The sequence below is a fragment of the Ischnura elegans genome, chromosome 6 (genome assembly GCF_921293095.1).
Source record: "Ischnura elegans chromosome 6, ioIscEleg1.1, whole genome shotgun sequence".
NCBI classification, from domain to species: domain Eukaryota; kingdom Metazoa; phylum Arthropoda; class Insecta; order Odonata; family Coenagrionidae; genus Ischnura; species Ischnura elegans.
In genome coordinates this window covers 116,034,227-116,046,674 of record NC_060251.1, presented here as the reverse complement: position 1 = coordinate 116,046,674, position 12,448 = coordinate 116,034,227, and the positions used below count along the sequence as shown (strand labels likewise).

The window sequence follows — 12,448 nt, the reverse complement described above, 5'->3', positions numbered from 1 at the left end:
ACGTTTCTTTATTATCACTTCTTTGACGGTTTTAAGTATTCAATATCTCTCTAGATGTTAGGAAAGATAGGGATTATAAATATCTTCGCATCTGTCATTCATCAAGCACGGGTTAAACTCCATGTTTAGATTCTTAACCTCTATTGTGTTTATCAACGAGTGTTGGCACGATATCTTACAATGGTGAAATTATTTTTTTAAACGTTCGATATTTTATAATCAGTGATTCTTAGCGAAACTGTGAATTACAAGAAAGGTCACATGAAAAACACTCGACCCCTTAAAAAAAAATTCAAGTTTATTGAATTTTTCACAAACCAAAACATTTTGACTCAGTTGAAACCGCATCCACGTACTATCATATGATTTCAAACCACTATTACATACTTTTATCTATGCCGGGATTTATTTCCGCTCCCGTACCTTAATGTTCACCTGTTTACTAATGTTTTCTCCGGGGTGAATGAAAGTATCTTTCGTTAACTGTGAGTTGAGCCATTTGTACAGTCACCTACACACTACATCTGCATACTACATGTTCCGCAACCCGCCTAGTTTTGACTGTAGACATATAATCTTTATCGAATCCCTATCATAAAGTCAATTCAATCTGACACATAACAGTTCAAAGGGTTAATTCATGCTCAAAGAGTGATTCCGAATTTTTCAAGATGGTGCAAGAAAGTGAGCCTAAGAGAAGAAATACCTTTTTATATGAGGGAAAAATAAATCGACTCGATAAAGAGGCAGGATTATCATCAGCATAGTATCCATTGCATAATAATTGTATCGGCATCAATCGTTTCCAGTGGGTTCCTTTCTTCTATGTTTTAAACAACTTCTATGAGGTTATGTAAGATTTCACTTTTTCCCGGCGTATGATGGCGGTGAATTCTTCTCGGGTTTCCATCCGGGTGAGCTCCATCTCCATCGCTGCCGACGTTTCGATAGAATCCTTTTCTATCGTCATCAGGGCCGATGATGCCAGTAGGAAAGTGCCAGGTTTATATATCCTCGGTCGTTATGTTGGGTCGTTCTGATTGGCGGGGAAAGAGTGCGCTTTTCCCGCCACTTTCAAAATCGGGTTCCGTGCCTTACTTAAGTTGAAACCCTCGTCTCTGTTGAAGTTTTTCTTGGAGAGTCGTATTTCAATTGCCTCCTTGGTGAGGCGATCCCAGTAGCCGCTGGAGTGGCAGAGCATTTTGGTGTTTTCCCAGCAAATCGCGTGGTCGAGATTGATGGCGTGCTCCGCAACCGCCGATTTCGATGGTTGGCACAGCCGGAGATGACGCTTATGCTCTTTGATTCGGGTCTCGATCGTTCTTCCCGTTTCACCGATATACTCCTCACCACACTCACATGGTATGCTGTAGACCCAGGCAATTTCAGTCCTGCAGGGTCTTTGGCACGGACTAAGACCTGTCTTAGTTTTTTGTGAGGCAGATGCACTGTCCGTATGTTGTGTTTATGAAGAATGCGCGAAATCTTGCCGGATACCGTAGAGACGTACGGCAGGTATGCGTTGGCCACCGGTTTCCGCTCTTCTTCATGTGTCTTCCTTTTTCCTTCAAAGGCCCTTTTCAGGGCCATGGAGATTTCTCTCGAGCTATAACCATTTCCACGGAATGTCTTCTTCAGATTTCCGAGTTCTGCAGGAAGGCTTTGTTGGTCGGAAATGACTTTGGCTCTATGTAATAAAGATTCTTCAGATTTCCGAGTTCTGCAGGAAGGCTTTGTTGGTCGGAAATGACTTTGGCTCTATGTAATAAAGATGAAAGAACCGCTGATCGTTGTGCTGGATGGTGGTGAATTCTTTCGATTAAGTATAAGTCGGTGTGAGTCGACTTTCTACAAACCTTATGGCTCAAACTCTCATCTTCTTTCCTTTGCACCAATATGTCAAGGAATGGCAATCTTCCTTCTTTCTCCGATTCCATGGTGAATTGGATGCTCGGATGTCGGCTGTTCATGTGGTCCAAAAAAGGCTTCAGGGTGTCAACCCTATGTGGCCAGATGACAAAGGTATCGTCCACGTAGCGATAAAAGTATTTTGGCCGGAGGGGAGCCGAGATGAGCGCATGCTCCTCAAAATCTTCCATGAAGAAATAGGGAACTTGCATATATTTCAGATATAATCAATAGCCCCAAAATTATATAAAAATATATCATTGCATACCTCGGTGAACGTTTTTTTATTATTTTATGACGTGGTTTGCGATATTTAATGCATCAAAGTTCACGAGAATTTTCAAATGCAAGTGAGAAGCGAAAACGCCCGATGATTGGCTGGTAGAAAAGTGACGTCATAGTTCAGTACGAGGAGGCACGGCGGCACGGCCATAGTAGAGGTTGCATACTTGAATACAAGCGACGGCGTGGTTATGATTCATTTATTGAAGTGCAGACGTATCGGAGTTGTCCATTGTGATTTCAGGGCTATTATTTGATCTATTTCTCCTCCATTGAAAGCGATAGATTGCGTAAAGATGAAGGAATATGGTTATTCTTAGGCTGATCCTAGCAAGCTTCCTGTTACTGATTCCGGAAAGTCGATGCCGAGAAATGGAAAGGTAGCTGATGTGCATCTGAAATGTTTTATAGTTCATAACAAAGTGAGACTTGCGTATAATATTGGCGAAAGCGTATACTCATGTGAAATGTGTATTCTTTTGGCAGTCCGGTAGAGTCTTATGGTGAACTTATTTCCACCTCGAAGCTGTCGATGATACTTTCAACTTAAAAATACCTTGCCTGGAGGGCGACAGGAAGCTCTGAGGAAGCCAGACTATTAATGTTTCAATTTAGTAGCGATAATATAGACGAAATTCCAACAACTGGGGAAATAGCAACATAGAACTGCACATTCTTTGGGCAACTTTGTGTTTGACTTTCCCTCAAACACCCCATTTCCCCTGTGGTGCACATCAGTCCTATCTTTATACGATGGCCTGACAACCTTTAAATGGATCCTTGGTTTATCCTGACAACCAACTAAATGGAAATTGCTGGTCCACACGTCTTCCTCTTTCTCCACAGTTTCCAAATCAAGGGCCGCGGAACATTCCTCTTGTGACTCAACTTTTTCTGAAAAGCAAGCCGGCGTGGAATAAAATCAAAGAATGCTGCGATTCATTTTTTGTGAGCACCTCTGGATTCCATTCTTTTTCCATCGACAACTTCCTTTATCTTTCGGGGTAAACTATATATGGGACAAGATAATGTTTAAATATTTTCATTAATTTATAACAAAATATAAGTTCTAAAAATACCCAAAAGCCAATTTAGTAATCCGCGCTGATAATTGTAAATTAATGTGGAAGATGAATGCTGTAGACGTAGTAGTTTTCCTTAGGTTGAGTTGCAAAGTTCATGAAGTTGACAAAACGGCTAATTTTTCGGTGCGCGGAGTCATTTATTGCACTGGCCTTGTCTACATTTTTCAATTTTTTTGTAATAAAATAAATCAGAATTTAGGATAAAATTTCCCTTAAAATGAAGAATAGTTCATTATTATAGCATGCAGTGATGCCAGGATATAAATTTGCAAAGTACAGCGGCACATCATTTTGACGCCGACAGCAGAAGAAAACGCTGTCTTCTTGGCTGGCACTCGAATGCATGAGGATCAACGTTGCTCTATTTTCATATTTCCTCCCTTGATTTTAAACATCATGGGATTTTCTATGTCCTTCCGTAACTGAAATTGAACAAGTGCCATAAATAATTTGAGTCCATCGTAACCATCGAGAAACACCTATCTCGATTTTTGTTGTGAAGTTGAGTTTTTATTCTACGGCGGCCGAATTATCGAAAAATCTCAGTTTCAAGTTATTCAGTCAATGAAATATGGAAATATTATTTATATTAAAGTTATCTTCGCTCGCATAGCACGCGGGTTTATCATTCCGTTTATAATACTCTTATTTTTCCGTAACGCTCATCCCGACAGACGGCATGCATCGAGGCTTTTCTTCTAATTTCCTCCGTGGGAATGCAGACGAAAATTTTTTCTGGGGTGTTATTGCACAGAGGAACAATGCACCACTTGTAATTTTTCCTTACTTCACCCATGTTCTCCTTTAAACGCAACGTGGCTCTTCCAAACCTGCAGTTTGGGCTTGGATCTTGGACTCGTACTGAACTATGACGTCACGGCCAAAGATTAGTGGGGGCGGTATTTTTTTAGCCCGCGAAACTCGGGAGACTTTTGGGAGTCATTTTCTAGTGTATAAACTGAATTTTTAGCGGAAAAAAGTATATTGCGGTGCTAAGTATTTACTGTAGTATATCAGCATTCTGTTTATAAAAAGTATGCAATTTCCCAATTGGCAATGGCCGGAGAAAGTGGGGATCCCATGGCCACGCCGCACAGTGGTCCCAAATCGAAAAAAGCTGGCCAAAATTAATAACGTCGTAATTTTAGCTAAAACAGCAACAAAAGTGGATGACTCTTACTGATTTTGATCGTCTGAATCTGATTTTGGCATTATTTTTACGATGTCTCTTCATTTTAGCATTTTTTGAGCTGTTATTATTTAAACAATTTTTACAAAATCTCGATATAGATGTCATTGCGATAGGCATAGAATAGACATGGTGTTCATGTACAGGTTAAAATAGTATAATTTTAAGGTAAAAGATGTATAAATTGTTGTTAAAACCCATTATAGAATTTACGACATGAAATTGGTGAGATACGAACCCGCGACCATCAGCATAGACGGTGAGATACCAAAATTGGAAAAAAATACTCACACTCACTCATTTTTGGCTTCCATGTATTTGATAAGTCACATTAGATGAAATAAAATGACTAATATTAAGAACATTGAGGAAAATAATGTTCGAATTGCAATAAAATCGCTTTCATGTATCACAAAGAACAAATTTTAAAAGAATCGTCGTCCGATGTCACCCCGTCGGACTCATTGTCGCTCTGCGTATCACTTAAAATTAGCAAATTTTTACCTCCCCTTCTGGCTGACCTAGTTTTTTGTAACTTCTGATGTAATTAAAATGTATGATTCAGATATTTAAAAGAGTCTTCGAAAGATATCTTCATAATTTAACATTCCTGGGTATTTTCTTGTACAATGCTCTCGGAATTTCCTCATGTCTATGTTCCTGGCCTCCAATGCTTCCTCCGTTAAGACTTCAGTTGTAAGAAAGGATTCTTTGGAAATTGCTGTTCCATGTATCAGCACTTTATGTACCATAAGCAGAATATAATACTAACCATAACCGATGCACAGCTCAGTTATTTCAATGCAATACTGGATGAAGACTTCATTATTTATCTCATAGCCGCAGGACAGAGATTTTAATATCAATGAAAGTCTATGGATAAGTCTTTCATCGATACCTGTCGTAAAAATTGCAAATCACATTAATAATTACATTTCATACACATAAAGCATTTGTTCGTAGATTTTTAAAAATTATGGAAACGGGTCCAATATTTCTTACTTATTGATTATAATGTTGTATTTACACGTAATTTCATCTAGTCTGAAATGAAATCCTGAATTAAAACTCCACTTTTAAAAATATGATGATTGATATTAATGAATGATTATTTTTATACACTGCATATATTCACCAACTGTGCATACAAGGTAATCATTTTCACTCACTAGATGCGAGAGGGAGATATTGATATACTTCTGGAGGGAATTGCATTTCCTTCTGAAACCAGCTTTTGAACGTATCTTTGGAATGCTCATCTGTCCTCGAGCTTTGATTCCACTTTCTCAGGTATTTCTGGAAAACATTCTTCGCACAAAATGCGTCAGAATATTTTTTGCATGCTTGAGTTCATTGAGTCGAAATCTTGTTTTCAAATATTCCACGACATATTCCACGACATATTCCACGACATATTCCACGACATATTTCTTCTTCTTCGCTTATGAATATTCTTTTCTCTCGGTATTTTTATTGTACACTGCGAGGTACGAAAAAATTTGCGGCACCCATAATTCAAATTTAACAAGTGTATTTACGGCTGAAACGATGAATGTGATTTCTAAACTTTGTCTATTTTTAACCAATAATAAACCGGAAATTATGAGTTGACATTGAATAAAAGACATACAAGCTTATATGGACTTGCCTCTGAATTTCCGGCGTATCCTGAAATTTGAATGCCAAATATTGGCAAACCAAGTGCTTTAATTATCTGGACAGAAGTTTCTCGAGTTACCCGTATTAACACAGTTCGGAGCACAGCACTTGTTTACTAAGAAAATCGTTAAATAAAACTGAGTGGGAAATATTCAGCACATCCATGCAATGGCTCTGGTAAGGGAGGCCGTCATCCTCATTCCATTATTATTAAAAAATGCACTTGCAAGATGCACGCTCCCTTGGTGGGTTTAGACGAGTTTTTCCCTCCGAATTCCATCCTATCTACGTCTATGGGCTGTTGAAATGATCCTGCGAATAATTCTTGGCATTAGGGAGCATTTATTTCTCTTAGCGCCAAGACCTTATTTCGAATTAACATGCTGACAACGCTGTACAGCATGTAAGGGATCTCTTCTCTATAAAAATATGAGGAAAGTGTTGCAGAGAAAGGCATCTTGTGGTTACTGTAAGGTTCTCGCATAAGGACTTAAGTAGTCGCTTTTGATCACTCATAATGTTTCTCATTAAGAGCACGAAAACCGGCCCTCATTGGTTTCATGAATATTTGAAGGTGAGTGCACAAACGAGAAGTGTGCATACGATAGGCGTGAAGCACTTGATTTATGTAATCGTACAGGATGTAGAATTATGCTTCGTATACACCATGCAAGTTTGACCACCGATACAGGAATATTTGAGCGATAATGCCACTGTCTCCCGCCGGCCGCCGGCCAGCCGCCCTCAGCGGAGCGGTGCACCGCTCAACTTAAAACCCTCTAGATGTCGGATAGGCAAGTATAGGCAAGATTTTTTTTCTCCATCTTGTTGTACAAACTCTTCCTAAGGATTCAGAATAGGAATCTTTGAGGGGCACGGAGGGGCACAAAACTATATCGACACATTTGACTAAAAATAGGCCCAAAAATAACTAACATTATAAATAATTAAATATTGTTATAATAAATTCTGAAACGAACAAAAAATACTATAATATTGTGAAAATATATGCAAACTTACCGTATTAAAATTGACAGATGAATCCCATGAAATTAAAATAGTCATCTATTAAGTTGAATTTCCCTAAAATCGACTATTTCTACGCGTCGGGCGTTTTAGGCTGAACATGCCCATGTTTGACGGGTTACACAGGTCAACATAACAATCACACAGACCTATCAGGTACGAAATATTATAGGCCATATCCTCTAGAATCCGAATACATAATTCAAAACTTCCTCGTAAAAAGTCGAAAAAATGACTTTTGGCCAGCTTTTTTCGAATTGGGACCACTGTGCGCCGTCCTTCTGTTCATAGTAACAGTTGTCGAAGGTGAAGTAAGTCGAAGTAAGCGCGTGGTGAAAGAGCTTCACTGTGTTGGCGTCGAATTTCTTTTCTAGGAGAGACAGAGTTTCATGGAGTGGCACTCTGGTGAATAATGACACCACGTCCAGGCTGATCATGATGTCCGATGGATTAAGGTAGATACCCTCTAGGATTTTGACGAAGTCAGCGGAATTTTTCACGTGATGTCCACAGTTTCCGACGTGGGGCGCTAGAATGCCTGTTAGATGTCTGGCAAGATTATAGGTTGGCGAGCCAATGGCGCTAACGATCGGTCGTAGCGGGATACCATCCTTATGGATCTTCGGTAGACCATTCATCCGTGGTGGAGCTGGTGCCGGTGGCCGCAAGTTCCGTGAAATCTCCTCGGGGATGTTTGATTTCTTGATGAGTTCAAATTTCCGTTTCGTTATTGATTCTGTGGGGTCCCGTGGCAAAATCCGGTACGCCGCATCGTCCAGAAGGTCTAACGTTTTCCTGCGATAGTCTTCCGTTTTCATAATGACGGTCGCGTTTCCCTTGTCTGCCGGCAAAATGGTGATGTCTTTGTTCCTTGTGAGTCTCCGAAGGGCAGAGAGTTCACTTGGCTTAAGATTAGCCTTGGGCGGTTTGGCCTTTTTGAGGAACGTGGAGACTTCATTCCTTATTTCTTCTGCTACATCATGAGAAACTTTCCTCACCGCCTGTGCTATCCCCCCAATGATGTCTTTGATAGGAATCTTATGCGGCGCTGGTGCAAAGTTCAATCCTTTGGAGAGAACCGCTCTGGTGGAGTCATCAATTTCAGTGTCAGTTAGGTTCACTACCACTCGTTTTTGGTCGATTGCTGGTGCCTTTGGCCGACGTGCTTGTAGATGATCAAATTTCTTATTCAATCTCTCCGTTTCTTGCGTCAGGAGTGATTCTGCCGTGGCCATTGTGATTCGGTCAATAAACTCCCAATCGGAGGGTGAGAGTTTTGTGGACAGCCACAGGTGAAGATTTTTCCCGTGTTTGGCGTTGGCGTCCAGTAGTCTTCTCTTGTCATGAATCCTTTCCCGGACTAAGGCTTTGCTAGCACGCTCAAGGATCCGTTCTGCTTTTGGCGACATAATGAACTTAAGTAAGGCATGGAACCCGATTTTGAAAGTGGCGGGAAAAGCGCACTCTTTCCCCCGCCAATCAGAACGACCCAACATAACGACCGAGGATATATAAACCTGGCACTTTCCTACTGGCATCATCGGCCCTGATGACGATAGAAAAGGATTCTATCGAAACGTCGGCAGCGATGGAGATGGAGCTCACCCGGATGGAAACCCGAGAAGAATTCACCGCCAACTTCTATGAGGTCTCCCTTTAGAATAAAATCTCAATAATTTCGAGACCAGCGGCCGGCCTTGCCTTATTTACTTGTCATTCTTTCTTCTTTTCTGCCCCATCTTTGGTCCTTTGAAACTTCTTTATACCATCCCGGGAGAATCCGTTAGTAGTCGTTGGGCAAGTTTTCTTTAGCTCTTACTTGTATTCGCTAATATTCCTTCTAAATCAAACAACAATTCCAGTAGGCAAAAACGCCAGTCTAGGCAACCCGCTTACCTCCCAATAAACCCTTTGAATCAACTCAAGGGGAGGGGGCGAAAAAAATATTTTGAGCTACTTATGCTTTTATCGTAATAAAAAATAATCAAGTTAAATGCAAAGTTTAAGATAGCTTTATTTTAGCTGATTATACGCATATACAAGGCAATGATATCTTATGATATAAAAAAGTTACAATTGTGGTTATGCAATGTTCGGCAATGCGGGCGGCCCCGCAAGGGGGGGGCGTGCAACCCCTGCACCCCCCGTATGTATCCGCCGCTGCAGTCTATTCTGGAAATCTTCACAACCCATCAATCTCTCAAGATTCTAGTCCTATTCGAAATGCTGAAGTCACTTTACATCATTTTTATCCTCCAGCATAAGTTTTCTTGAACATGTACGTACTAACCCGCAAGCGGCCTCAATATGAGTGTTGCGGGAGGTGTGCCGACACTAACAAATAAAAAGGAAATGATTTAATGAAGTCCCTCCCAGAATTTATTAAAGTCCTTCATAGTTCGAGGTAAAATCTAATTGCTCTACCTGTCCGTTCGGCGAAATATCTCTCTCCTAGATTATCGTTTCTGCCGCAACAGGAAATAAAATGATGTTCTAAAGGAGTTCTGCGAGCCATTCTGAAAGATATATATTTTTAATTGCAAGTGACCTAAGCTTAGCACGCAGCCTCCGAGTCTGTTGCGGCTCCCAGCCTAATTCGTTTAACATAGTGCGTAACGCTTTCGGTACGCCCAGGGCAGCTTTTTTTTACAAATCCTTTCTTTCAGCTTTCCTTAATGTATTTTACCTCAGCGCAAGGTATAAACCTACGCTTGTGTAGCTTTTTCTATTGCAAGTAATTCCTAGAAAGGTGCGAAGGCTTTCAAGACGTTTCCGAAGTTCAGTTATCGCTGCAGACAGCCCTGTAGCAAGAAACCGTATCGGGGGAGTGACTGCGGTGGTGTGCGGGTTGCATGTACTGGAATTTTGTTGCCAATTCGCCAGAATCTTGGTGCTCTCTATAAATTTCATTTAAATGATGCTTAGTATCCTTTTCTATTTACTACGTTAGCCCATTATAATAGCCCAATGCCGCTTCTGAGTAACATCAAAAATTTATACATTATACGCTTCATTCTGAATAGATTTAAATTGTGTGTTCCTTTTTGATGTAAAGTTTAATGGGAAAAGTTTAATGGTAGCTGCCACAATAAGTATGATTGGGTAGAAAATTTCTTGATTTTAAAATGAGAAGTCCTGGACTTTAACTTCTCCCAGAAGCAGCTCTGCTTTAGAAAGGGTTAGTGGTCATTGTTATTATGGCTTGGTCTACGTAGGCACTTGATTCCAAAATCACCTGATTTGTTTTGAAAATGTTTAAACTTTACGTCTCTGTCGGCATTTGGTAATAATATCCAATTTTGAAAAAATCTTTGTGCAATGTTCAATTAATAAATACACTCGTATTCGAAATGTAGATGTTATGATGAATGCCCTCGCCCTGGAAATTCTGAAGAGATTTCTTAGAATTTCTTCGGAAAAAAACTGTATCAAGAGGCAATGGATACCTATTTTTTCATTTGCGTTCCATAAAAAGGCAAACGTGGCATTGCAATCGCTGTCAGCGGACAGGTGTTCTGATAGTACCAGCGAAGGCTTTAGTGACGAAAAAAGTGACGTGCCGAATGATGGAAAAAGGGATGGTATTTCCATCCCTGAAGCCATCGTGGAAAATGATACCGTGAAACGAATTTTTTTCCTCCATCATGAAAGCAATCGCTTGAAAGGGACAGAAAAAGTTTACGTTGGACCTCAAACCTCAAAAACACATCATACGTGCCTATTTCCCTTAACCCAGTATAACCCAATGCTGCTTCAAAACAACATCAAAAATGTACGAATTTGCAGCTCTATTTAGGAAATATCTAAACTACGTATTATTTTGTGTGTAAATTTTGATGACGAAATATTTCTCTGCCTCGATAATTATGCTTGAGTGCAAAATTTTCATCTTTTCAGAATAGAAAATCTTGAAATTTGATTTCTCCCTTAAGCAGCCATGGGTTATTAAGAGTTAAAGACTCCGATGGGCGAATAATAGAAGCGAATGCGATTCTTAGTGACGGAGTGGTGTTTAGAGGACTGTGGCGATTACGGAGAAGAGCGGACCTTGGTCGTAGCGATAACGGAGCGGAGCGGTCCTCAAGATTCGCCAGATGTGTTCCCCAATCCTCAAGACGCCAGCTGCAACTCCATTGAAACTGTTGTCTGCGTTGAACATCCAACGCGATGGCATTCCGAAAAATGCTGATTGAGCAACGAATTCCTTACCACGGTTCTTTTACCCCTTCCCTAGCACGAATTTTGGAAGGCTTAATGTCACTATTTGTGTGTGCCAACAGTGGCGCAGCGAGGGGGGGGGGGGTTTGGGGGACAAACCCCCCCAGAACTCAGAGAAATGTTTAAGTTTAATCCATTTTACTTAATTGGATTGAATTTACTGATAGAATAGTGAAAGGATGAATAAATATCCTTCAGAAAGCCGTAAAACTCACCATTTTGAACGATTTATCTTTAAAATACCGCAGGTTATTAATCTCGCACCTACCGCTTATCCTTGTGGGTATTCTATACCCCCACACACACCGGTATTAGTTGCCCCTTTGATACGAACCAGGATACCAACGAACGAGCATTCACACAATCGTGGTGACCCGGGTCAGTGCTACCCTCGTGTGCCGACGTTTAAAAAAAACATATAGGAGTAAATAAACACTGAAAAAATCCATTGAACAGCAAATATATTCACTCATAATTCTTTAAAATCGCGTATAATTCGCTGGAGCCTCTTTCCTTGTTTTCTTCTATTTTCGCTCTCAACTGGAGACCGGCTGCCAAATATAGACAGAAATGTCATCTTGACGGCCTCGGTGGCAGCGTCTGACAAACCGAACTGCACGGGTTCGTGTCCCGCATGTATGTACTCAGGGCATCGATGTAATACGTTGGATGGTTATGAAAAATCCTATTTAAAGGCATAGCGTAGTTTTCAGTGGTGTGGCAATAAATAAATAAATACACTTCGCATTCGATGCGTGAGCGCTCAAAATTTCTGGGAACAATTTTTTTTTCGACCTCTCTTTGTCTCGTTATCTGCCTGCCAGTTGTAAAGAGGAGAGACAATGTATTTATAATATGTTTAAATTTTTAAAATACATAATAGGTTTCATATTTATGAAACTATCAGCTTGATATTTCAAAAAAAAGTGGCTTCTCTTACACTGCTTGCTCCTGCAGCAACGACAATAGTCGCCGTTTCATCTTCCTTGATGCGTTTTAGAAATAATATACTTATCTATCATCCACAATGCGTATTTCTGTTGCTTCTGGCAAAGAATGGTTTATTTTCTTGTTTGAGCAA

The 12,448-nt window shown here is 40.3% G+C and overlaps 1 protein-coding gene across 1 annotated transcript; it reads right to left on the bottom strand.

The window, feature by feature from the left end:
* Nucleotides 1-592: 592 nt before the first annotated feature.
* On the bottom strand, nt 593-8,558 carry LOC124161452. Its single transcript, XM_046537774.1, has 3 exons — nt 7,757-8,558; nt 1,857-2,092; nt 593-610 (listed from the first exon to the last, which is right to left on the bottom strand). Exons 1-3 carry the CDS (start codon nt 8,556-8,558, stop codon nt 593-595), a joined length of 1,056 nt encoding a protein of 351 aa, XP_046393730.1.
* Between the last annotated feature and the right edge of the window lie 3,890 nt (nt 8,559-12,448).